At 35.7% G+C, this 23,496-nt stretch overlaps 1 protein-coding gene and 1 non-coding gene across 2 annotated transcripts in view; both read left to right on the top strand.

The window, feature by feature from the left end:
* Positions 1 to 1,431: 1,431 nt before the first annotated feature.
* LOC124535380 (WD repeat-containing protein 44) overlaps positions 1,432 to 23,496 on the top strand; it is a 22,421-nt gene continuing 356 nt past the window's right edge. Inside the window, 20 exon segments of the mRNA XM_047111589.1 lie at positions 1,432 to 1,528; positions 3,068 to 3,227; positions 3,735 to 3,847; positions 4,549 to 4,637; positions 5,534 to 5,632; positions 7,245 to 7,379; positions 8,713 to 8,807; positions 9,295 to 9,406; positions 11,006 to 11,143; positions 11,690 to 11,864; positions 12,559 to 12,683; positions 14,120 to 14,243; positions 15,248 to 15,382; positions 16,630 to 16,746; positions 18,171 to 18,224; positions 19,845 to 20,046; positions 21,320 to 21,475; positions 22,116 to 22,502; positions 23,107 to 23,457; positions 23,459 to 23,489. Coding sequence (XP_046967545.1) covers positions 1,461 to 1,528; positions 3,068 to 3,227; positions 3,735 to 3,847; positions 4,549 to 4,637; positions 5,534 to 5,632; positions 7,245 to 7,379; positions 8,713 to 8,807; positions 9,295 to 9,406; positions 11,006 to 11,143; positions 11,690 to 11,864; positions 12,559 to 12,683; positions 14,120 to 14,243; positions 15,248 to 15,382; positions 16,630 to 16,746; positions 18,171 to 18,224; positions 19,845 to 20,046; positions 21,320 to 21,475; positions 22,116 to 22,502; positions 23,107 to 23,457; positions 23,459 to 23,489 — 2,866 coding nt within the window. The 5' untranslated portion in view covers positions 1,432 to 1,460.
* On the top strand, positions 4,154 to 4,237 carry Trnal-cag. Its single transcript has one exon. It is a non-coding gene; the product is annotated as a tRNA-Leu (tRNA).

Below are 23,496 nucleotides of genomic sequence, written 5' to 3'. Positions count from 1 at the left end.
CATTTGCAGTAAAATTAAAATACATATCACCTATATATAGTGTGTAGTAGAGCAGTGGATTATTATTGTATTTTATTTAAAAATATATTAACCAAAGTAAAGTAAAAGTAAAGTAACAGCATGTTCATTTCCCACTGCTGAGATAATGATAAACTATTCCATTAAGGAGAGGGTTTGGAACATATTCCAACACGCTGTTCCAATGCGGGTTGGTGAAATGCACATGTGGCAGAATTTCGATGAAATTAGACACATGCAGGTTTCCTCACGATGTTTTCCTTCACCGCCGAGCTTATAAACAGACTGTGTTTGAACCCGCAATCATTGGTTAAGATGCACGCGTTCTAACAACTGGGCTATCTAAGCAAATTAACCAAGGATTGTTTGTAATGTATTACATAGTAGAGCTAAATGTATATCGCATGGAGTATGTAAATCTGGGGTTTGTTTATCTTTATTCCGTTTTGGATTGCAAAAGGTTTTATTATATTTATAAATTTAATTAAAGGCCAAGATCTGCAGACTAGCTTTAGGATTGACAAAGCAGCAGCATTAATATTATTTTTCTTTCTGATTAAGCTTATCTTAGCTTAGTCTGGAATTAAGCTTGATGATGTGTTGATAAACTGGCCTCGTCTAATATCAAAGAAACAATGTTAAGAGCCAGAGCAGCTGTTGAAGAAGCTGAAGTGAGAAAACTATCCAAATATAAGTGTCTTATTTCAAATTATGTTAGATGACAATATCTTGTGTTCACATATTGGATTTGAGAGTGTAACTAATTTTGATAGTGGCTTGAGTAATTAAAAGCATAACACTTAGCATTATTGCCTCCACTGGTTACTGGTGGACGGCTGGTACGTTTTTTGCACAAAGAATCGGCACAAATTGTATAAGGAAATGTTGCTAACATTCTTGTCACCATTCCATGTTACTTCATGAAAGAAGAAAAACTTTATGTATAATAATTCTCATGTAAAAAAAAAAATATAATTATAAGAGAGGTGACAAAAGTATTTTGTATTTAAAAACTGAATAAAATTGTTAAAACAATAATAGGTACATGTCTTTAATTCTTTTATTCTATATTAGCAATTTTTCTTCATGAAACTTTTTGGTAAATAAGATAAATGACTAACGACCGACTGATTTATTTACATATATGTATTTGTTTATTTTCTTCTTGTTTTGTTCCTTAAATGTTTTCAAGCTTTGTATATAATTTCAAACAAATTGTACTTGCTTAAAAAGGATAATTTCAGTTGGTAATACCTAAATCCTTGTCGCCGCAGCTGACCGTTTGACATTTGACAGTGACAGTAAAGTGTCAAATTGTTGAAGATGGTTGAACGAATTAAAATCAACTTTCTTCGTTAATAACTAACAAAATAAACAATGATCTAGAATATTTTATACCATTATTGTAATAACTGTTTGTTCTAATATTCATCTTCTATAAAATGGGTGATAGTAGCGACTCAGAGGAGTTTTTTGACGCTGAAGAGTTCACACCCGTCAAGGGATCAAAGTGAGTACTGTAATTACTTTACAATTTGTTTCAGGGATGTTTTTTTATCGTAATGAGTCAGTGTATGTCAAGAATTTTCCACCTGGCTTCCTTTATTACACATTTCGTATTGTTTATGTAATGTTTTGAACCAAAAAACTAGTTTGGCTAGACTATCTAGTTCAACAGATGTTTTGGTAGTTATGAATGTCCTTGGAAGGTATCGGCAGGTGATTACATACACAAACTATCGTTACTGACGCGAGACTGATTAGTGTTAAGGACTCATTGTAATTTTGTATTTATTACACTTTGTCTTGTGTCCTGAAGTCAAATTGTTGTGTTTTAAAAACCTCTTGATCTGTGTTCACTATGTCTAAGTCTGCTTTATTATTGTGTCTACCGCTGAGGTAATTATGCATTACTTTTCTTTATAAAAATGAAGGATTCAAATATATTTTGGAGATCATTGTATGCACAATAATATTTACTTGAACTGTCAAATAGTAAAATTATTTCAGTGTCAACTATTTACACACACTGAATTATCCAAAACAATCTTAACATGTTGAATCATCACTTATGTTTAACTGTAAATAGTTCATGAACACATTGTTTTGATAATTGAAAATAAGTCCATCATGAAAATAAATACAGTCCTATGTCATTTTTATCTAAACACCTTGGGGAATAAATTCCTTGTCCTAATTTTGCTTGTTTTCTAGACTGAGGGGTAAATATTAAATAATTATATCTTGCATACATTATAGTCCCTTCAATTATATTTCCAAAATATGAGAAATATTATCTGAAATGTGAATAATATAAGTAAATTTATTTAAATCCCAAACATTGTATATACACAATTTTAATGTAACAAGTAGAAAGTAAATGGCAATTAAAATAGAACAACTTTGTTTGTTCCAAATTGTTTGCATTCAAAAATATTGTTTGCTGTGAAATTAGATTGCATATTTCTTTTATTTCTATTATATTATATTATCACTAGAATTTAATAAAAAGGTATAACAAAATGTGGTATGGTAAATTTTTAAACTTAGACTATACATTATTTAATCAAGTTTTTAATTGATTCTTGCTTATTCTAATCTATTTTACAATTTTTACAGTTTAGTAATTTATACTGTGTACAACTATATCATGTTAATCCAAGCATTACAAAAAGTGCTATCTGTGAATGTTTTTGATGATTTATTGTGTTGATATTTTTTGTTGGCGACACCAAACTTAAATACATTTTAGTTGGTTTTTTGCCTTTTAACATATATGATATACTTAAGTAAATATTTATTATATATATGCACCAATATGAGATTACATGAATGTACTTGATCATAAATTGAAGAATGCAGTGTTACCCACTAATGAATATTATAAATGTTAAATTTCACCCCTCAAACAAGAATATAACAATACTAAGTATTACTGTTTTACAGTAGAATATATGATATAACCCAATGGTTCCTATGCAAATGCCCACATATAAAGCCACTACCAAGTTATATTAAATAGAAAATAACTCAGGTTATTTTTTTTCAGGAGATCATCAATATGCAAGAATATAAATGTCACAGACAGTTCCAATGGAGATAAGGAAAGGAAACAGAACAAAACTAATGATTTACAACCTGTTGGTGTTACCAGCACTCCAGTTTCAGAGAACACGGTGTTGCAAGATGACAGAAATACTGTTAAAAATGTTTGTATTATATATTTACTTCGTACATTTGATATCTGTTTACTTGAAACTAGTTGTACAATTTGCCTTAAGGGAACACCGTGGGCTCATTTAAGCTTGCCATTGCAAATACAGCACCCTAATATCTAGCCAGTCTAAACAGCCTCATAATGCCTTGAGAGACAAATAATGATCTCAGTTCCGATTTGGTTAGGTTTCAAATTATGACAATAAATGTGGTAATATAATGGTTTAGATGTTGGTTACTAAAGTTAACAATCTGATTGTGATATCAATATGAGTTCAATATTTCCATTATGTTTTTACGATCCATGGTGAGATTATCCACAATAACGACATCAGAGTAAAGGATATTTTTATTACGAATATCAGTTGCAATTTATGATTGAAAATTTTAAATTGTCATTGTTTTTAAATAATATAATTTACTAGGTCTAGTATACTCAAAACTATTCCAATAATCATGTCACGTGCTATTAATCAGGTTCCTTTTTTAAAACCTTTCAGGTCGTGCAAGGTCGTAAAAGGTTTCAAGAACTACGTCGGTGTATGCAGACAGAAGAAGAAGATGAGCCTGACCCTGGTGCTCCTGTATCAGCTCCGATGGAACATCCATTCAAGTAAGTGAACAAACTATATATTTTTTTTAAATAATAAAAAATTGAAAAAGGTTTCTATATGTATTATTATTATACCATAAAATGTATAATAATTATTATAAAGTTCACATGGTATCACAAACACTTCCAGGGAATAAAATCTCATTCTGTCTCTTTATCTATTAATAGTTTAGAACATGATTGGGATAAGTAATATTTTTTAATACTACATAAGACAATTATGCTGATTTATGTAGAGATTTGGTTTTTTGTTTAGGTATTTCTGTTATGTGTATCCTGTTCGATAGTTTTGTCTACGAATTATATGTCAGGATGGCCGAGCGGTCTAAGGCGCTGCGTTCAGGTCGCAGTCCACTTCTGTGGGCGTGGGTTCGAATCCCACTTCTGACAGATCTTTTTGAAATAATATTTTGCCAATTGTAATTAAATTAAAAGATGATATAATATTCGATTTTTAAAACAATATAAAAGTAGTATAAGTGTAAGCTGCAACTTGGAATTTTTTTTTAATTGAAGTTCGTTTATTTTTTAATTCCAAGTTTAAATTTTTGAGCAAAAGTGGAAACCTTGTAGTAACGTTCGATAGACACGCGTCTGACGTAAAAAGTTTCCACTCTCAATATTTTTATTTATATTAACTATATATGTATATTTTTGATTTATCTCATATGTTAAGTGTATGATTGTGTTAATTTTTACAGAATTATATCTCATGATACGATGAGTTTGCAAAGTATGACGTCACTCGGCAGAATTGGAAGAATTTTGAGTGGAGTGGCAGATTCACATCGTAAGTTTTAAATGTGATTTTTTGTTATCAACACTAGATTTAAATGTTATATAAAAGGCATGGTAGCTTTTACACAACATACTTCATTTCAGTTATATTATATTGCTCCATATACATAATATAATTTAATTTATATCTTAGCTTCCAGAAATCATTGTTAATTTAATTTTAGTTTGATTTATTTTTGATTAATTTGATGTTTAGTACTAGTGCAGTTGAATATGTCTGGTTAATATATGCAAGAATTGTTATTGTTTTGTTATGTTTACGGATTGTTATATGGCCTATCCTAATTCAGGAGCTATGATTGGCTTTTTATTTATGGATTAGTAGGTTTTGTGTAAAGACATGTATAAGCTCCCACTAATCCATACAAATTTGACGGTGATTTTAGTGTTTCTATATAGAAATGTGAGTGTTTAAGCAAAACAAACGGTGTCTTGTATATAATAATTGGACTTAGGGAATCATATGATGGGATTTTAATATTCGGGTGTTCATCTAACTTTTAAATAACTCTAAATACTAATATATGATTAAAACCAATAGTAAATATCTTATAAATACTTTAATATAACACTCGGAGTCACATTGGACTCCATTTTTATTAAAACACACTTCTAAAACGATGTATCTTTAACAATTCTAAACAGAGTTTAATTAGGTTGTACTAATTATAATCACACTGTAGGAGTGTCTTACTCATCTCTATATGTCGACCTCAAAAACAAATTCGTTTTAGGCCGACATTTAATATCCAATATTGGAGGTTCCAGAATATATGTCTGTATGAAACAACTTCAAAAAGGTTATAATACCTTAATGCAGGCTGATTTGTTCAGTCTTTTAGAGAAAAAAAAAACAACAATTATAGAAGGGGATTGTTATCTTTGTAGAAAATATTCGTGAATCGACCTTTGCGCCATCAGCTTCATCAAGAGAACCTTCGACTATATCAGATGATCCTTTGAATGTGGACAGAAATCAAACAATTGGTAAGGAAAATTTTATCCAAATAAATTACAACTCTTGTATTTATTGAATATAAAATATTTTTTCAAAATTTAATTTCTACAAAATAGTATACATATAAAAAAGGATTTTGTTTATATATAGGGATTATATAAAAAGGTTCTTGGGTGGCTGATTTTATGGTATATAGTCAAAACCAATGGCAGGAGATTTCAAGATCCATAAATAACTTTTACCTTGAATTGACAATAAAATCATTGTGAAGATTTGATATAATCTGTGGTATTAACTATGGTTTCTAGAAATGCGTTTTGAACGTTAGCGAATTTGTTCCCGGATCTTTGGGGATAACCTTAAAGTTAACTCAACTAGTTTAATGGGAAAAAGTTAAACAAATAATTATTTGTAGTGCATAATAATGCAGTCATTTGCAACTCGCATACAATATGTAAACATATGATTTGTTTGTCTTATGTTCTCCTGCCATTGCAATATACATAGCATAGAGCAACGATGTCGTTCAAAGGAATATAAATACAGATCTATCTATATATCATATAAAACTTAAAAATCTTTATTAGTTGATAGTGATATTACATGTAGACACTATCAATAATCATTCTTTATACAAAAATTAAATTTGCTGTCTATGACATTTTATAATTCAGCCAGAGTAAACGTCACCAAGCCACATTTAATACAGATAAAAAATCAACGTACTTAAAACAGAACAGTCCAAAACAATGGCGACGACACACGTGCTCGTTTTATGTGTATAGAATAGAATTGCTTAATTATTAAAATATCATTATTGTTACTAATTTTCGTGGCTAACTAACAATCTATCGACAGTTGATCTGTTTTATCATTTATTAAGTGTTTTCGTGATCGTCTGCGGCATCATTTGGGATAAGTTCGGTTTCTCACTCAATACGTATATTATACTGGGTCACCAGCCAGTAAATATATTGCTGCTTACCGCGGCTCTGCTTACGTAAACATAACATTTTAATTTGAGAAACCAAAGTCGAAATTTTAAACAAAGTATGCCGCGATAAGTTCTTTTTTATTTACACATCGTCAAAAACTAATGCGGTTTTATTTCCGTTAAGTTTTCAAGGCAATGTTTCATATCCTATAAATTAAATTCAAATCGTCTCTACAACAGAGACGATTGCAAACCCCCATTGAAGTCATATTAATAATATAACGGACATTAAAAGTAAAAGTAAAGTAAAGTAACAGCCTGTAAAATTCCCACTGCTGAGATAAGGCCTCCTCTTCCATTAAGGAGAGGGTTTGGAACGTATTCCACCACGCTGTTCCAATGCGGGTTGGTGGAATGCACATGTGGCAGAATTTCGATGAAATTAGACACATGCAGGTTTCCGCACGATGTTTTCCTTCACCGCCGAGCATGAGATGAATTATAAACACAATTAAGCACATATATATAGTGGTGCTTGCCTGGGTTTGAACTCGCAATCATCGGTTAAGATGCACGCGTTCTAACCACTGGGCCATCTCAGCTGACATTGCCACTTATAAATTAAGAAGTAAATATCGAAGTCGGTCACGCGTTGAGCGTTTGAGCGATACGATGTATGTGAGAAGTCCAAGTAACCAGTCCGTCAGCGCTAGCGATGGCGGAACCGGATGTGATCGCGAGCACGAAGGCGAACAGCCTGAAGCAGAGCCGCGCCGGCGCCGTCGTGGCCGTCAGCGGCGCCGAGACGCGCCCCGTCGCGCCGCCGCGCCGCAAGAAGAGAAGTGACTGTCGCTGCGTACCGGCCTCGCGGTGTAGCCTGGGTGTACTCATACCTCCCCTCTGTGGCGTTACATACCTCCCCTCCCCTCCCCTCTGTGACGTTACATACCTCCCCTCTCCTCTGTGGCGTTACATACCTCCCCTCCCCTCCCCTCTGTGGCGTTACATACCTCCCCTCCCCTCCCCTCTGTGGCGTTACATACCTCCCCTCCCCTCCCCTCTGTGACGTTATCACTCTCGAAACTCGCGTCGCCTCGAGCGTGCTCTCTTGATACATTACACGCTACACCCGTGAGTGCCCGGCTTTTCAGCTGGTTCACATTAGGTCAGACCGACTGGCGGCTCTCTCGCTATTCGATATCATGCACTACGAGTAATTTCTACGTTTTATATCGTTCCCAGGCTTTTGAAAGTTGTTTTGATATATTGCATCGTGGTATGACGTATGATAAATCGATATTGGGGTAATAGTTTTATCGGGATCCGTTTATGTATCGTGGTTTTGAAATATAAAGGACTATATCTGACCTAATGTGAACTAAGCCTTACTATATTTACTCGACAACCGATCCCCTCGCCTTCTTATTCACTCTGCTTTCATTTCATTAAACTGGTACTTATAACGAAAATATTATTTCAAATTTAGAACACATTATTAAAATTAATCTCGTCTGAAAATTTTAATTCGGAAACCGACGATGATGTTTATTCTTTAACTTTATTTCGTAATTAGGTGTTTGCCAAGACGTCAAACTTATTAATACAAAACCTACGTAGCCGATAAATAAACAAAAACAATGCTCAAAATATTTTTTCCTTTTTCAACCATAAGGTGCTTGAAATTATTGTACCGATTTAAAATAAGAACATTCTGAGTCGTGGGTTTTAAGAATCGTCCATTTTGTCCACAGACTAAATAATATATTCATGCAAGTTTGATTTTTTTTGTAGAATTTTCGTTACTTCTTAGTATCTTGTTTATGCATGTGCATAGGTGTTAAAGTTATCCCTTTTTTTATTAGTATTATGTTTTTCATCCCGAAATAACACAAAGTCAGTGTTGCACTAAAAAAAAATACCATAAGGGAGGGGAAGCTTATCATACACATTTTCGTTACTCTTTCATTGCTCCTTATTTCATTTAAAAATTTCTATCGCTCGCAAAGGCTGAATTTTCTGTAAAGTAGCATCCATGCATGCGATCAAACGAGATTATTTTGACCAATAAAATGTCATGTATTGTATTGTGTGGCCGTAGCTTTACATAAGATTGCCATTTGCGTCATTTTCGATGATATTTGAATGTTGTATTGATTTGTTCGTCGCTCGTAACAGACAAGCTGCACGGCTCGCAGTCTCTATCGACGACGGAGGGTGACAACCTAAGCGTATCGGATTCACACAGACCGCTCGACGACTTATTGGTGGAGGTAATACTTTTTAAATAGTATTTGTATGTGGTCACAACCAATCACAGAGCACGTATGATGTGTGTACGCAATTCTTGCTTGTGTGTGTCATTCTCTGAGATGAGATTTTTCATGATATAGGATGAGCATAGTCACCTGGTGGTCACTATCGTCCATAGATAATGGGTCTATATAAAATATTAAAATTCCTTACATCATTAATGCGTCATTAATCTTGGAAACTTAGATGATATGTCCCTCTCTATAGTTGCACTGGCTAACTCACACTTCAAACTCGAACAAAACAATACTGAGTTCAAATCAACTTTTACAGGCATTATATTATTACATATAATTGTTTTTAACTGACATGACTTTGTATTGTCAAATGTTATAAATGAGAAACTACTGATTTTGTTGACGCTATATTCTGTGAAATGATGATTTAAAAGCTTGTAAAGGCCAACGTGAATAAAGTATATTTTGATCTTGATTTTGATTGTTCCAGCCTCTCTCTAACGCAGTGAATCAAACGATGTCCCTGCCAAGTCCAGCTAGCACAATAGAGTCATTGACCAGGGAGTTCCAGGACTCGTTGGAGCTTTCACAATCCAAATATGGTGAGGTTACAATGTTATAGAAACTATTAAAAATACGAATATTCCCCTTTTTATATTATCATGTTTGCTTCATTCAATTTGCTAGATATCCTCCGATCCTGAGATTTAAGCCCAGGTTTGGTGGGTAAGAGTTATTGGTCTTTTTTTGTCTGAAAATCGTCAATAAAAGCGTACGTTTCTACGCTTTCGTACCTCGGATAGCACGTTAAGTCATTGGTTCTACGCCTGAACTCTATCTGTTCGTGTCAATAGGGCCCCTGTGTTTGTGCAGACACTTGTGAATCCCGCGTAGATGAATAGTTTCCTTGAGATTATTATCATGGTAAAAATGATTTTTTTACAGCTACAAATTCAGTCATGTCAGTATTTTGTATTCGATTTTGTCTTCTTTAATATGTCCAGATGCTATGGAGTCCATTATTTTAATCCACTTGCCCCTAAAGTTACAAAATATTCAGAGATTCTGTATCTAAATGATAGATTTGTATAACCTCACAGATACAAATTCCAAATTCAGTCATGTCAGTATTTTGTATTCGATTTTGTCTTCTTTCCTGTGTCCAGATGCTATGGAGTCTCCATTATTTTAATCCACTTGCCCCTAAAGTTACAAAATATTCAGAGATTCTGTATCTAAATGATAGATTTGTATAACCTCACAGATACAAATTCAGTCATGTCAGTATTTTGTATTCGATTTTGTCTTTTTTAATATGTCCAGATGCTATGGAGTCCATTATTTTAATCCACTTGCCCCTAAAGTTACAAAATATTCAGAGATTCTGTATCTAAATGATAGATTTGTATAACCTCACAGCTACAAATTCAGTCATGTCATTATTTTGTATTCGATTTTGTGTTCTTTAATATGTCCAGATGCTATAGATTCCATTATTTTTAATCCACTTGCCCCTAAAGTTACAAAATATTCAGAGATTCTGTATATAAACGATAGATTTGTATAACCTCACAGATACAAATTCAGTCATGTCAGTATTTTGTGTTCGATTTTGTGTTCTTTAATATGTCCAGATGCTATGGAGTCCATTATTTTTAATCCACTTGCCCCTAAAGTTACAAAATATTCAGAGATTCTGTATATAAACGATAGATTTGTATAACCTCACAGATACAAATTCAGTCATGTCAGTATTTTGTATTCGATTTTGTCTTCTTTAATATGTCCAGATGCTATGGAGTCCATTATTTTTAATCCACTTGCCCCTAAAGTTACAAAATATCCAGAGATTCTGTATATAAACGATAGATTTGTATAACCTCACAGATACAAATTCAGTCATGTCAGTATTTTGTGTTCGATTTCGTGTCTTCTTTCCTGTGTCCAGATGCTATGGAGTCCATTATTTTTAATCCACTTGCCCCTAAAGTTACAAAATATTCAGAGATTCTGTATATAAACGATAGATTTGTATAACCTCACAGATACAAATTCAGTCATGTCAGTATTTTGTGTTCGATTTCGTGTCTTCTTTCCTGTGTCCAGATGCTATGGAGTCCATTATTTTTAATCCACTTGCCCCTAAAGTTACAAAATATTCAGAGATTCTGTATATAAATGATAGATTTGTATAACCTCAGCAGCGGATATGTCCACGCTCAGCGTTCACGAGTCCCGCTCCAGCGAGCGAGCCAGCTCCTCTTCCAGAAGCAGCACGGCCACTTCCCTCAGGCCGCTACCTCACCACTCCACATTGGATATTAAAGAAGCCGTCAAAGGTAAATGGACCTTATTGTTCTAGCTATTGAGTTGATTTTCCTTTTATTTCTTAGATTTATATTTTTTTATCCGGAGAGAGATTTGTGATTTGGATTTAATTGGTACCTAAGTATACTTAAACGTCCTGCTGATATAATAAATGCGATAATTTGTAATGATGGATGTATGTATGTTTGTTACTCGTTCACGAAAAAACTACTCAACGGATTTGGATGTCATTTTACAGTAATATAGGTTATACATTACAATAATATATAGGCTAGAGTTTATAATGATTTTATGTAATTTTGTCATACTATAACGATACATATCAAGTACACATATATAGTTATAACGATAGATATTAAGTACAGTAAATTTATCAAGTGTTTTGATGATAATGGTTTCTTAAATCCTTTAGATCACTTTAATTGAATCAAAAGGTGAATTGAACCAAATCTAAATATAAAAACTTGAATTTATAACACCGGTAAGATCGCTCGCTTTTCGTTAAAATAATTCTGGACGTTGGAGTAATAGAGCTTCAGCGCGCTCTCTGCCGCCAGGCGACTACGTGGTGCGCCCGCGCGACGACGAGCGCTCACGCGCCGCCCCGGGCGACGCCGGAGACTCGGAGGGCGGAGCTCCCAGTGGCGGCGCGGGGGGCGGAGGCTCCGCCCGCACGCACAGCGAGGGCCGACCTCCCACTACCGGGACCTCCAGCCTTGGCTCTGCGACCCGGTAACAACTTTTATAATAGGCTTATTTGACTAGTTTTAAAATTAATTTTATATTATTTAGTAGAACTTAAGGGACCTGTAAATGTTTTTTTTTTAATTATAGAACATATTGGCTGAAATATTACATATAAATTAAAAATTATTGAATTTTTTATTTAAAGAGCGTGCGAAAACGGGTCGCTGACGTCACTTGCCTGTATTGTAATCTCTGACACATAATATAATCCACATATAGTAGGAAAACTAGGTTACGAGTAAGTGACGTCATCATAAGCCCGACCAATCGGGAGCGCTTTGTGTCACGTGACAAACGTTTAAAACTAGGTTACGAGTAAGTGACGTCATAATAAGCCCGACCAATCGGGAGCGTTTTGTGTCACGTGACAAACGTTTAAAAAAACTTTTTTTATTTATTTTTGAATAGATTAATTAGTGTTTTCAACTTCCGTCAGAAAATAACCATTTTTAAACTCATAATATATATGGTGATTAAAAAATCGACACTTTATTTTCTGTATTGTTAAATAGCCTATTGTATAGTTCTACCATAATAACAATCAAGGTTCAAGGTTCTCACAATATAACGCGTGGCGTTCGTGTATTGTATGAGCAGGCGCGCATATAACAATCAAGGTTCTTACAATATAACGCGTGGCGTTCGTGTATTGTACGTCTCCCCCCCCTCCCCCCCGCAGGCGCGGGTCGGGCGCGCGCGCGCGGCGTCGCTCGGCGGGCGACCCCCCGCAGGGCGCGGCGCTGGGCCCGCAGCTGTCCGACATCGAGATACTGGAGCAGGTCACCGTGCTCAACCTCGACACCGGTGAGTGAGCACACGCGTACACACACGCGCACACACACACGCACACACACGCACTCGCACACACACACACACACACACGCGCGCACACACACACACACACACACACACACACACACGCACACACACACACACACGCACACACATACACAGACGCACGCGTACACACACACACACGCACACACACACACGCACACACACACTCACACACATACACATACACACACACAGACACACACACACCCACACACACAAACTCACACACACAGACATACACACACACACACACACACACATACACGCACACACACAATCACGCACACACACACACACACACACATAGACGCACACACACAATCACGCGCACGCACACACACGTGCACATATACTCACACACAAGTAGCTATTGGCGGCCGATATCGTCAATTACCCAACCTAAATAGCTTTCTATCTCAAAAGTCCCCACACTACTCTTTGATCAAGCATTCTTCTCCGTCCTACGTGACATTGGCGAAATAATCTGTGCCCTGTCGGCACAACTAAAAGCCATTAAACCAAGAATTGAATTGAATTGATCAAGCATTTTTTTGTTTACCTCATATATTTTTGTTTCTTAAGTGTTAGAAATATTCAAGCTATTGAGTCTCGCATTCCACTTGCCAAAACTCACATGGTTTTATTGAAGATAGTGATTCGTTAAAATATGTTCCAAAAAAAACTCATATTTTCCCATCCGTTTGACTTATCACGCATACCCGTGGAGAAAAGAAAAATAACGATCGAAAAGTTCCATAATATGGAATGGCGGTCAATCCGCTTGTTTGCTACTCACCATCATAATGTTTTTATTATTTTTTACATTACGCTATCAATTTCGACAGAAACCAGAAATGCATAAGAAATCCTTGAAGGACATCAATAAACCTGTATTACATTTTTATTAATGAATGTGAACTTCACGAATAATTACGATTTTTAATATTAAAAACAAAATAACTTTCAATTCATATTTATAAAGTCATTGTACACTATTGACGACGATGACGACCTCCATGGTCGAGTGGTGTGTATACCGGTTTTCATGGTTTCACTCTGAGGTTCCGGGTTCGATTCCCGGCCGAGTCGATGTACGAAGATATATGACGTGCCATGACCATATGGTAAATTACCATAAGTTTTCTATGTTGTCTTGGGTCTGGGTGTTTGTGGTGCCGTCGTTACTTCTGATTTCCATAACACAAGTGCTTTAGCTACTTACATTGGGATCAGAGTAATGTATGTCATTTAAATAAAACTAGTTATAACGGATTTGAATCGCGTATATTAAATATTTTGACATCGCAGCGTTCGTGGTCACGGGTAGACAATCGAAAATTTAAGACAACATTATGTATGTGATGTTGTCTCATATTTATTAAGTCCTGTATACACAATTGCAGGCGAGCGCATGCCCCTCAGCGTGGCAGAACACAAGCTGCCACAGTGCATAAACCCGCTCAGCCTGCATATCATGCGCCTCACCTCCGAGTACATCGGCCGCGCCAACGACGACGACCACACCAGGTATATATAATCTGTGCCCACATGCACGACTATAGTCTGTTCGCGTTAAGAATGCAGTGAGTTGTCATTGTTTACCGGCCTGACTCCGCCCCCTTTGACCAATCAAATCTTTTCAAATTACAAAGTCAAGTTCACGTTTAATTAATTATTAACTGATATTTTTATTGTTATAATTTAAATTTTGTTTATTTATATGTAATTTATTCAAGCTGTACACGTAATAATTAATGTAACCTATAGCTACTAGATGACGTTATGTCAAAATATGTAAATTTCTACATCGCGATGGCAAGATTCGCAAACGATTGTATATAGTGTTAAGAATTTTGTTGATTAAACACCCCGATTAGATTTTTTATTTTAATGTGTATTTTTTAAATTTATTATACTTAGTCTTTAAAACAAATATAATTTGTTGGAATTTTAACACAAATATGCATACACCTTCACCCTGCTGTTAGAAAAGATTTGATTGGTCAGGGGGACGCGAACAAACTATAGTGTCTATGGTCTATGTCAAAACTAATTGCATTATCTGTAGTATGATATTCCGAGCTAGTTTCAATAACTGTCACCTTCCTAACAATGACGTTTACAATATTTCAGGTTTGAATGCTCTACGGATTGTTTTTTTTTTTTTTGTCAATTGCACGCTAGGGTAGTGTTTGTTAATGCATGATATGTTTTTAACTTATGTAACTAATACACGTTAACAAAATATTTTTTTGACTTGTAATGTTTTTCTAATTTTCTTTTTTTTTTGGTTGACTTTGACTTAACGTCTAATGATTAAACCTAAAAGTAAGATTAACACGAAAAAAATAATTTGATCACAATTAAATGATTATACAGATTATAAAAGTAAAATAATAATTTTATTACACAGCAAAAATATCTACTTCTCAGGTATAAAATGGTAGTTTATCAAACTCTTGCTAGTTTGATAAGGTTACTAAAATCACACGATATTCAAGGCAATCCTGACCCAAAACTAATATTTGCAGTCTGAAGAGCAAACCAAAGAATATATGGAGGAAGCGAGCTTCGATCAGTATATCAAGCACTTCCTTCAGCCTTTTGAAGCGATCTCCGTCCACGCCCATACAACCTGCAATATCAATCCTCAGTATAGACACTAGGTTCACTTTTTTAATTCTATCTTGTCTATGCCCGTTATTTTTTTTTTTATAAAGAGAATAAATATGTCAGCTTCTCGGATCTCGATATGCGGTATTTTGCTTCTGGTCTAGATGTTGTTTTGCACGCAAGCTTTTGATGTTTCTGTGTTGTATGGTGTATGTGTGTACATTAGTGTTGTTATAGAAAAATATATATTCGTTTATGATCCTTTTTTATAAAACATAGATCGTTGTTACAATGACACTTAGTAATCAAATTCTATATAATAACTTGTATAATTACAATTAATAAGTAAATTTAGTATCAGTTGCTGTGATCAAGGCTTTTGAAACTCGCTCAATTGATTCGGAAATCTTTCGGGTTGTAGAACATACCAAAAATAATCGCCAACAACTCGGCATTTTAGCATATATTTTGTATTTATTTTGGCACACATATTTGTCTCATGAATACAATCGAAAATATTCGTTGAAATTAGTATATACTCCACGGTTTTTTATCGAGTAATATATTTTTTTAATGGTATTAAAAAATATATTGGATTATTATATTGGCTTATAAATATAAAAGGGTTTGTAATAAAACGGTCGGTGTAATTTCTTTATGAATCGATAATTTTATTCCACGGATTGATTTTGAGTTTTCGTGATTGGGCAATATTTTAAAATAATCAATGTCAGGGAAGTAGATTTTAGGTAATTAATGCCAGTATTTGAATAAACATTGATGGAATTAATGACTGTCAATCTTTTTTTGCCGCCGCTATTTTTGTATATATATTTTTTATCTGTTTTTTTTTATTCCTTGTCATTGGCCACAATTATTGTTTATTATACGCATTGAAAACGTATTTGATGGTATAATTATTTGGTAAATACTGTAGACGTACGTGGCTGTATGAAGCAAATTCTTTGTAATTTAGAGAGAGGTAAGAAATTTCTAAAAGTATGATTATAGTTTGTTACAAGTTTTTTTTTTATAAAGATAATCTTTAAAGGGCTCAGATTGTTGTGTAATAGGAATGTTATTTTCAGGAAGAAGTGTTCTATGTAGAAAAAAAAAAAACAAAATAGTGTGATTTTCAATTTCAAAAATAGAATTAGTGATTACAGAAATTTTTTGGTAGTTTATTTTGGTGGTTGTATCTGTTTGATTTTGTTTAATCAGTGTTCTTACCATACGATGAAACAAAGTTTTATTATCTATGTATGTTAAATAATTTATGTAATATTAATGTTAATTATAGAGAAACCGATGAAGAAAGCGAAAGCGTCTGCGCTGGCGGCGCTGAGGACGAAATGAAGGAGATTAAGAAAGAAGGAACGGATAGACAGACCACCGCCATCAAGAGGAAGACTGAGAAGTAATTATGTTTATTGTAATATAGACTCTATTCAAAAGAAATAAGAATGAAATTTGGCTAGCAAATGACAATGGTGACATTGTCTTGGTTAAGTCTTTCGTGTTGTAGAAAACAAAGTTGAACCCTCAAGGTCATTGAGAACAAAGTTTGTAGTTTATCCCAACACTGGGGGCGTTATTTATATGTAGATGTATGTAGATATAATAAAATCATTGTGGAAATTATAAGTTACTAGGATTTAGAAAATAATGGATTTTTATAAGTATAGATTTTATCACATGCTCGGCGGTAAAGGAAGACATTGTGAGAAAACATGCATGTGTTGGAAATCTGCAGTTAGGTAGAGTTTGGGACAAAGGTCCAGAGCGTCTCCTTAATCTCGAGTAGTGGTAGGGCTTTGTGCAAGCCCGTCTGGGTAGGTACCACCCACTCATCAGTTATTCTACCGCCAAATAACAGTACTCAGTATTGTTGTGTTCCGGTTTGAACGGTGAGTGAGCCAGTGTAACTACAGGCACAAGGGATATAACATCTTAGTTCCCAAGGTTGGTGGCGCATTGACGATGTAAGGAATAGTTAATACTTCTTACAGCGTCATTGTCTATGGGTAATGGTGACCACTTACCATCAGGTGGCCCATATGCTCGTCCGCCAACCATTATACCATTAAAAAAAAGGAGTCGTCAGGAGGCCCTTTAGTGAAGCCTAAAAGGCTGTAGCGTAGCTTACCTTTGATTAATTTAGTGTGTGTTAAAATAGACTTAAGGGTTTGTATCGATAGAATTTTTAATTTGAGACTCTTTAATACTATATTTATTTTCTTTAGCGGTTTATTATTAAAAATTGTAGTAAGGATTTTTTAACATTTTCAACGTTACGAATTTTAGATCTTTACCATGATATAACTAAACCTTAAAGTGCTCTAAAGAAAATGAGGCTAATAATTCCTTCACTTAGTCACCAAAAAATCGCCTTAAAAAGCATACTGAGTTCTGGTTTATTATGACCGTTAAGCATGTTGGTTCGTTTGAATTTGGAATAGTCAAATACAATATCAAAGATCCAAATAGTAACAGACTAATCCAATACCAATGCGTAGATTTTACAGTCTCAAATTATTCCACAATTTCCACCGCTTAACACAAATACTATATTGTTATGTTCCGGTAGGAGGTTAGTAAGCAATTATAGAAGGGACAAAGGTACAAGGGATGTGACATCTTTACAATCCCGTGTTTACAATTGTGTTGAGAGTGTCAGTCTGTGGTTAAATCATCATTTACGAGAAGGTCCATTTGTTCTTCTGTTTTCCAAAGTTATATGAAGTATGCAAAAAAGAGAGCTACATAAATAAATGGCAGATTTTTATTTTCAATGCAAGATATTTGAAGGTAAAGTTCTAACAATGATATTCGTTAATCTAGACTGATGCGTGCAGATCTAGTGAAGTGTCATTCCCAAGACAACATAAATATCAGGTGATCGTATAACGCGACTAATTACGAAGCTTACGATTTACTTTGCCCATATAGCGGTTAACACAGGCCGATTTAATTTGACCGACTTATATTCTTGAGGAAGAATCTAATATGTTTTAGTAAAAATTGAACGGGTATATAGAACGACACAACTTAGATGTAGCATCGGCAAATTCAATAAAAACGATTACTGCCGATTTACAAACTCAATAGAAATAGCTCTGTATCGCGCCGTTCGACGCTATTCATCGCTGTAGATTCTCGCGTCAGTTCAACCCGAGACATCAAGTGCATGTAAATCGACGTGTCAAATTGACGAATGTATTAGGTCATATGATATTACAAGTTATTCCGCAGACATCAGACATTTTTAACTTTGCCGTTTCGTAAATTCAAATCGTTTGTAAAAAATACATTGAAAAAAAAAGCATATAATATTATTCGATACAAGATTTTATAGATGATAAAAAAGCGTGGAGCTAATACCTGTTGACTTCCAGGCAGGATATATTAATTTAAATAGTTGTATTAACTACCATGACTTTGTATTTTTTTAAATGTTATTAAATGTAAAAAAAGAGTAACTACTGAGTTTCTTGCAGGTTCCTCTCAGTAGAATCTACTTTCCGAACCGGTGGTAGCTTCACTTAATTGTAAAATGACGATTCAAAAGTGCTTGTAAAAGCCTACTTGAATGAAGTTTATTTTGATTTTGATTTTGTTCGTGTAAAGATCATATCCACATAAGAAATAAATATTGATAATTTGCGATAGCGTACTTAATTCGGATGTGATCGGTTTTACGAAATCTAAGTTGTGTCGTACTAACAAAATTTTATTGCAGTGATTTTTGACGTTTCAATTTGATTGAAAGCTAAATATAGCAATTAAATCGACTTGTGTGAATCCGCTGTAACACAAAAAAGCGTGCGATTATTTTTCTCCGTGTTATATTTCTACGAAAAAAAAATATGAAATTTAATATTTTATTTCAGCATTTCTGAGTGATTTTGGTTTAAATGCTAATATTATTTAAGAGTTTTATAATACGTTTATGTTTTATTCATTTACTTACTACTTGAAGCAAAACACATTGAGACGAATCTGCTATTTCGGATTTGCTGATTTTAACGCTTACAAAGTGGTTTTTTTTTTGGTGAATAACTTAATCATAAGTGTAACCAGTGGTACAATTACAAGGCAGGCTATTGTATCGTACATCTGTTGTTCAGTAATTATAAATTATTTTAATGCAGAACGTTAGGTACAGAAAAGATCAAAGATAGTTATAAAATCCCATTAGCTTAAATATAAAGCGAAAGCTGAAATACTTGATAATATTTAGTCAAACCATGAAATGTATCAATACTGGGTCAAGACAAGAATAAATAGCATGAATTCGTAGCTTATAGTTAGCAATTGGCAGTACTTAAATAACTGATCAAAACATTAATTATCCAGAGTCCAAGACTCAAACTACACTCCGTTTATCTTGGGGTGACGTCATTAATTCTCATGTGTACAGTAAAAAATGTAAACCAAGTCTTATAATTATACCACTGGGTGCAAATATCGTAATGATATATATTTAACTAAGGTTATGTTAACCCGTTTTTCAAGATTAAAGCGGTTTTTCGGAAGCACGGTTAAGAAGACCGTGGACGCGGCAAAGTCGCTGGCGCAGGAAGTGTCGCACGCGCGCCACAAGGAGGACGTGGCCGACATCGCTGACGACGTGCGCGGCGAGCACAATATCAAACTCAAGGCCTCCAACTCGCACAAGGGGCCCTATGACTTCGACGGATGCGTTCGCTACGTGCAGGTACGTATGAGACACGGACAGACAAAACAGCTGACGTTGGACGGGCTCTCTTTGAATTTATGAACGTAAAAACAACACGAACTTGAAGTAACTGTAATCCGGCTCGAAGGACCATATTTATGTTACCGATATATGTAAAGTTGTAACATGTTTTCGGTTCAAATATATAAGTAGTTTATTGTTTATAAGTTACTGTTGCTTTATTATGATGAAAAAATTCAAACAGAAGGTATTTCTTGAGAGCGCGAGAAATATCTACCGTCATTGAAATATCCATAAAATGTGAAAAATTATAACATACCGAGTTTGGTGGCATTTCTGGTGAATATTTCATTTCTGGGGGGAGTTTTCTAACATTTACATTTGTTTTTGAGATCTTCCACAGAAAATTCGTTACGCCTTAGGGCTAACTTTTAATTCAAATTTGAATGATTGATCTCATTTTAATGATTATTTAATGTCTATTCGACTGACGGTCGGCAATGTTACCGACATCTGTAAAGTAGTAATATGTTTTCGGTTCCCATATATACGTAGTTCATTGTTTATAAGTTACTGTTGTTATATTATGATGATAAAATTCACACAGAAGTAATTTCTTGAGAGCGCGAGAAATATCTACCGTCATTCAAACACCCATGAAATGTGAAAAATTACAGCATACCTAGTTTGATGGCATTTCTGGTGAATATTTCATTTCTAGGGGGAGTTTTCTAACATTTACATTTGCTTTCGAGATCTTCCACAGAAAATTCGATGCGCCTTAACGCCTTGCGGCTAACTTTTAATTCAAATTTGAATAATTGATCGCCTTTTGTTTATGTTGTAATTCAATTAAATGTTATACGCGGGACTGACGGTCGGTTTTCGCTTGTGCGGCGCAGGAGATGGGCGCGGGCAATTCAAATTTGAATGATTGATCGTCTTTTGTTTATGTTGTAATTCAATTAAATGTTATACGCGGGACTGACGGTCGGTTTTCGCTTGTGCGGCGCAGGAGATGGGCGCGGGCAATTCAAATTTGAATGATTGATCGTCTTTTGTTTATGTTGTAATTCAATTAAATGTTATACGCGGGACTAACGGTCGGTTTTCGTGGTGAATATCTCATTTCTGGGGGGAGTTTTCTAACATTCACATTTGCTTTCGAGACCTTCCACAGAAAATTCGTTGCGCCTTAGGGCTAACTTTTCATTCACATTTGAATTGATCTCATTTTTGTGATTTTTGAATTCTCTTCGACTGACGGTCGGTTTTCGCTTGTGGGGCGCAGGAGATGGGCGCGGGTGAGGCGGGCGCGGAGGCGGGCGGGCACGCGGGCGCCGTTTGGTGCTGTAAGTTCAGCGTGTGCGGCCGCCTGCTCGCCACGGCCGGCCAGGACCGACTGCTGCGCATCTGGGTCACGCGAGACGCGCACCGCATGTTCCAGGTGAGGCCCGCAGCCCTAGCACGGGAGCTCCTACACCACAGCCGACTCATTAAATAATAAATAAATAAATATGAGACATCACATACATTACTCTGATCCCAATGTAAGTAGCTGTAGCACTTGTGTTATGGAAAATCAGAAGTAACGACGGTACCACAAACACCCAGACCCAAGACAACATAGAGAACTAATGGTAATCTACATCGACTCGGCCGGGAATCGAACCCGGGACCTCGGAGTGGCGTACCCATGAAAACCGGTGTACACACCACTCGACAATGGAGGTCGTCAAATTGCCTTTCGTTACCCGCAGGAGGAAAGAGTCGAGATGGCCCAGTGGTTAGATCGCGTGCATCTTAACCGATGGTTGCGGGTTCAAACCCAGGCAAGCACCGCTGATTCATGTGCTTGATTTGTGTTTATAATTCATCTCGTGCTCGGCGGTGAAGGAAAACATCGTGAGGAAACCTGCATGTGTCTAATTTCATCGGAATTCTGCCACATGTGCATTCCACAAACCCGCATTGCAACAGCGTGGTGGAATATGTTCCAAACCCTCTCCTTAATGGAAGAGGAGGCCTTATCTCAGCAGTGGGAAATGTACAGGCTGTTACTTTACTTTACTTTACTTTAACCGCAGGACATGCGCACGAAATACAACGCGAAACAGAAGGCGTCCCCGACCCCCTCGCAGGAGTCTCTCGCCTCTCTGGCCGCCCCTCCCCCGTCGCCCGAGGACCAACCCCCTATCGGCCCCTCCGCGCCCTTCTGCCCGAAACCCTTCTGTATCTACTCCGGCCACACCTCCGATCTTCTGGACGTATCCTGGTCGAAGAACAACTTCATCTTGTCTAGTTCCATGGATAAGACTGTGAGGTTGTGGCATATTTCGAGAGGGGAGTGTCTGTGCTGCTTCCAGCACATAGATTTTGTGACCGCGATAGTGTTCCACCCGCGAGACGACCGGTACTTTTTGTCGGGAAGTCTAGACGGTAAACTGAGGCTCTGGGATATCCCGGACAAGAAGGTAAGAAGTTGCATTGATTTGTTTTGACTCTTATGGCGTTTTAGTATTATTAGCAATGATATTCTAATAAACAGATATGTTATATCCATACTAAACCACAGAAAAAAGTGTACCGCGCCGGTGACCGTTTATTTTAGTTTATTTTTACATTTCGTTAAGATTCGCTTGATAAAAACAATAAGTAAAAGTGATAACTAGATGTTTTAATTACGCAAAACGTATTACTTCGTAATTATGATGTATTGTAACGTATCAATAAACAACTAAAAGCAAACGTACCAATTAGGACGTTTTATAGTCTTCACTTTTGCGCTTAATAACATATCTGTTTACTACAACATCATTGATTATTACTAATTTGAGAATCTTATTTATACATACGTTATAATTATGTGCCACTGCACATTGGATAACATTTGATGATTATATTCACCTGAAATAATTCGTTAATTGACAAAAAAATTGTATTCAATTGTTTTTTAATAGACATCGTTATCGCTTATTCGTTTAAAGAGAAGAATTTTGAAGTATATTTTGTTTGAGACATTGGAAAATGTTTCCATTTATTTGAGGATACAATAATATAATATTTTCACTATCCCAGGTTGCTGTATGGAACGAAGTCGACGGCAAGACGAAACTTATAACGGCGGCGAATTTCTGCCAAAACGGTAAATTCGCCGTCGTCGGTACATACGACGGACGATGCATTTTCTACACGACAGACCAACTCAAATACCACACGCAGATCGACGTTCGCTCAACGAGGGGCAAGAACTCGACCGGCAGGAAGATAAGCGGCATCGAACCCATGCCCAACGACGACAAGATCCTGGTCACCTCCAACGACAGTCGCATCCGGCTCTACGACTTGAGAGACCTCAACTTATCTTGCAAATACAAGGGCTATGTGAACGTTTCCAGCCAAATAAAGGCGTCCTTCTCCCACGACGGCAAAATACATCGTGAGCGGTTCCGAGAACCAGTGTAAATT

Source organism: Vanessa cardui, chromosome 14, assembly GCF_905220365.1.
Source record: "Vanessa cardui chromosome 14, ilVanCard2.1, whole genome shotgun sequence".
Lineage (NCBI taxonomy): Eukaryota > Metazoa > Arthropoda > Insecta > Lepidoptera > Nymphalidae > Vanessa > Vanessa cardui.
The sequence above is the reverse complement of the archived record's forward strand: the minus strand, read 5'-3'. Positions and strand labels throughout refer to the sequence as shown.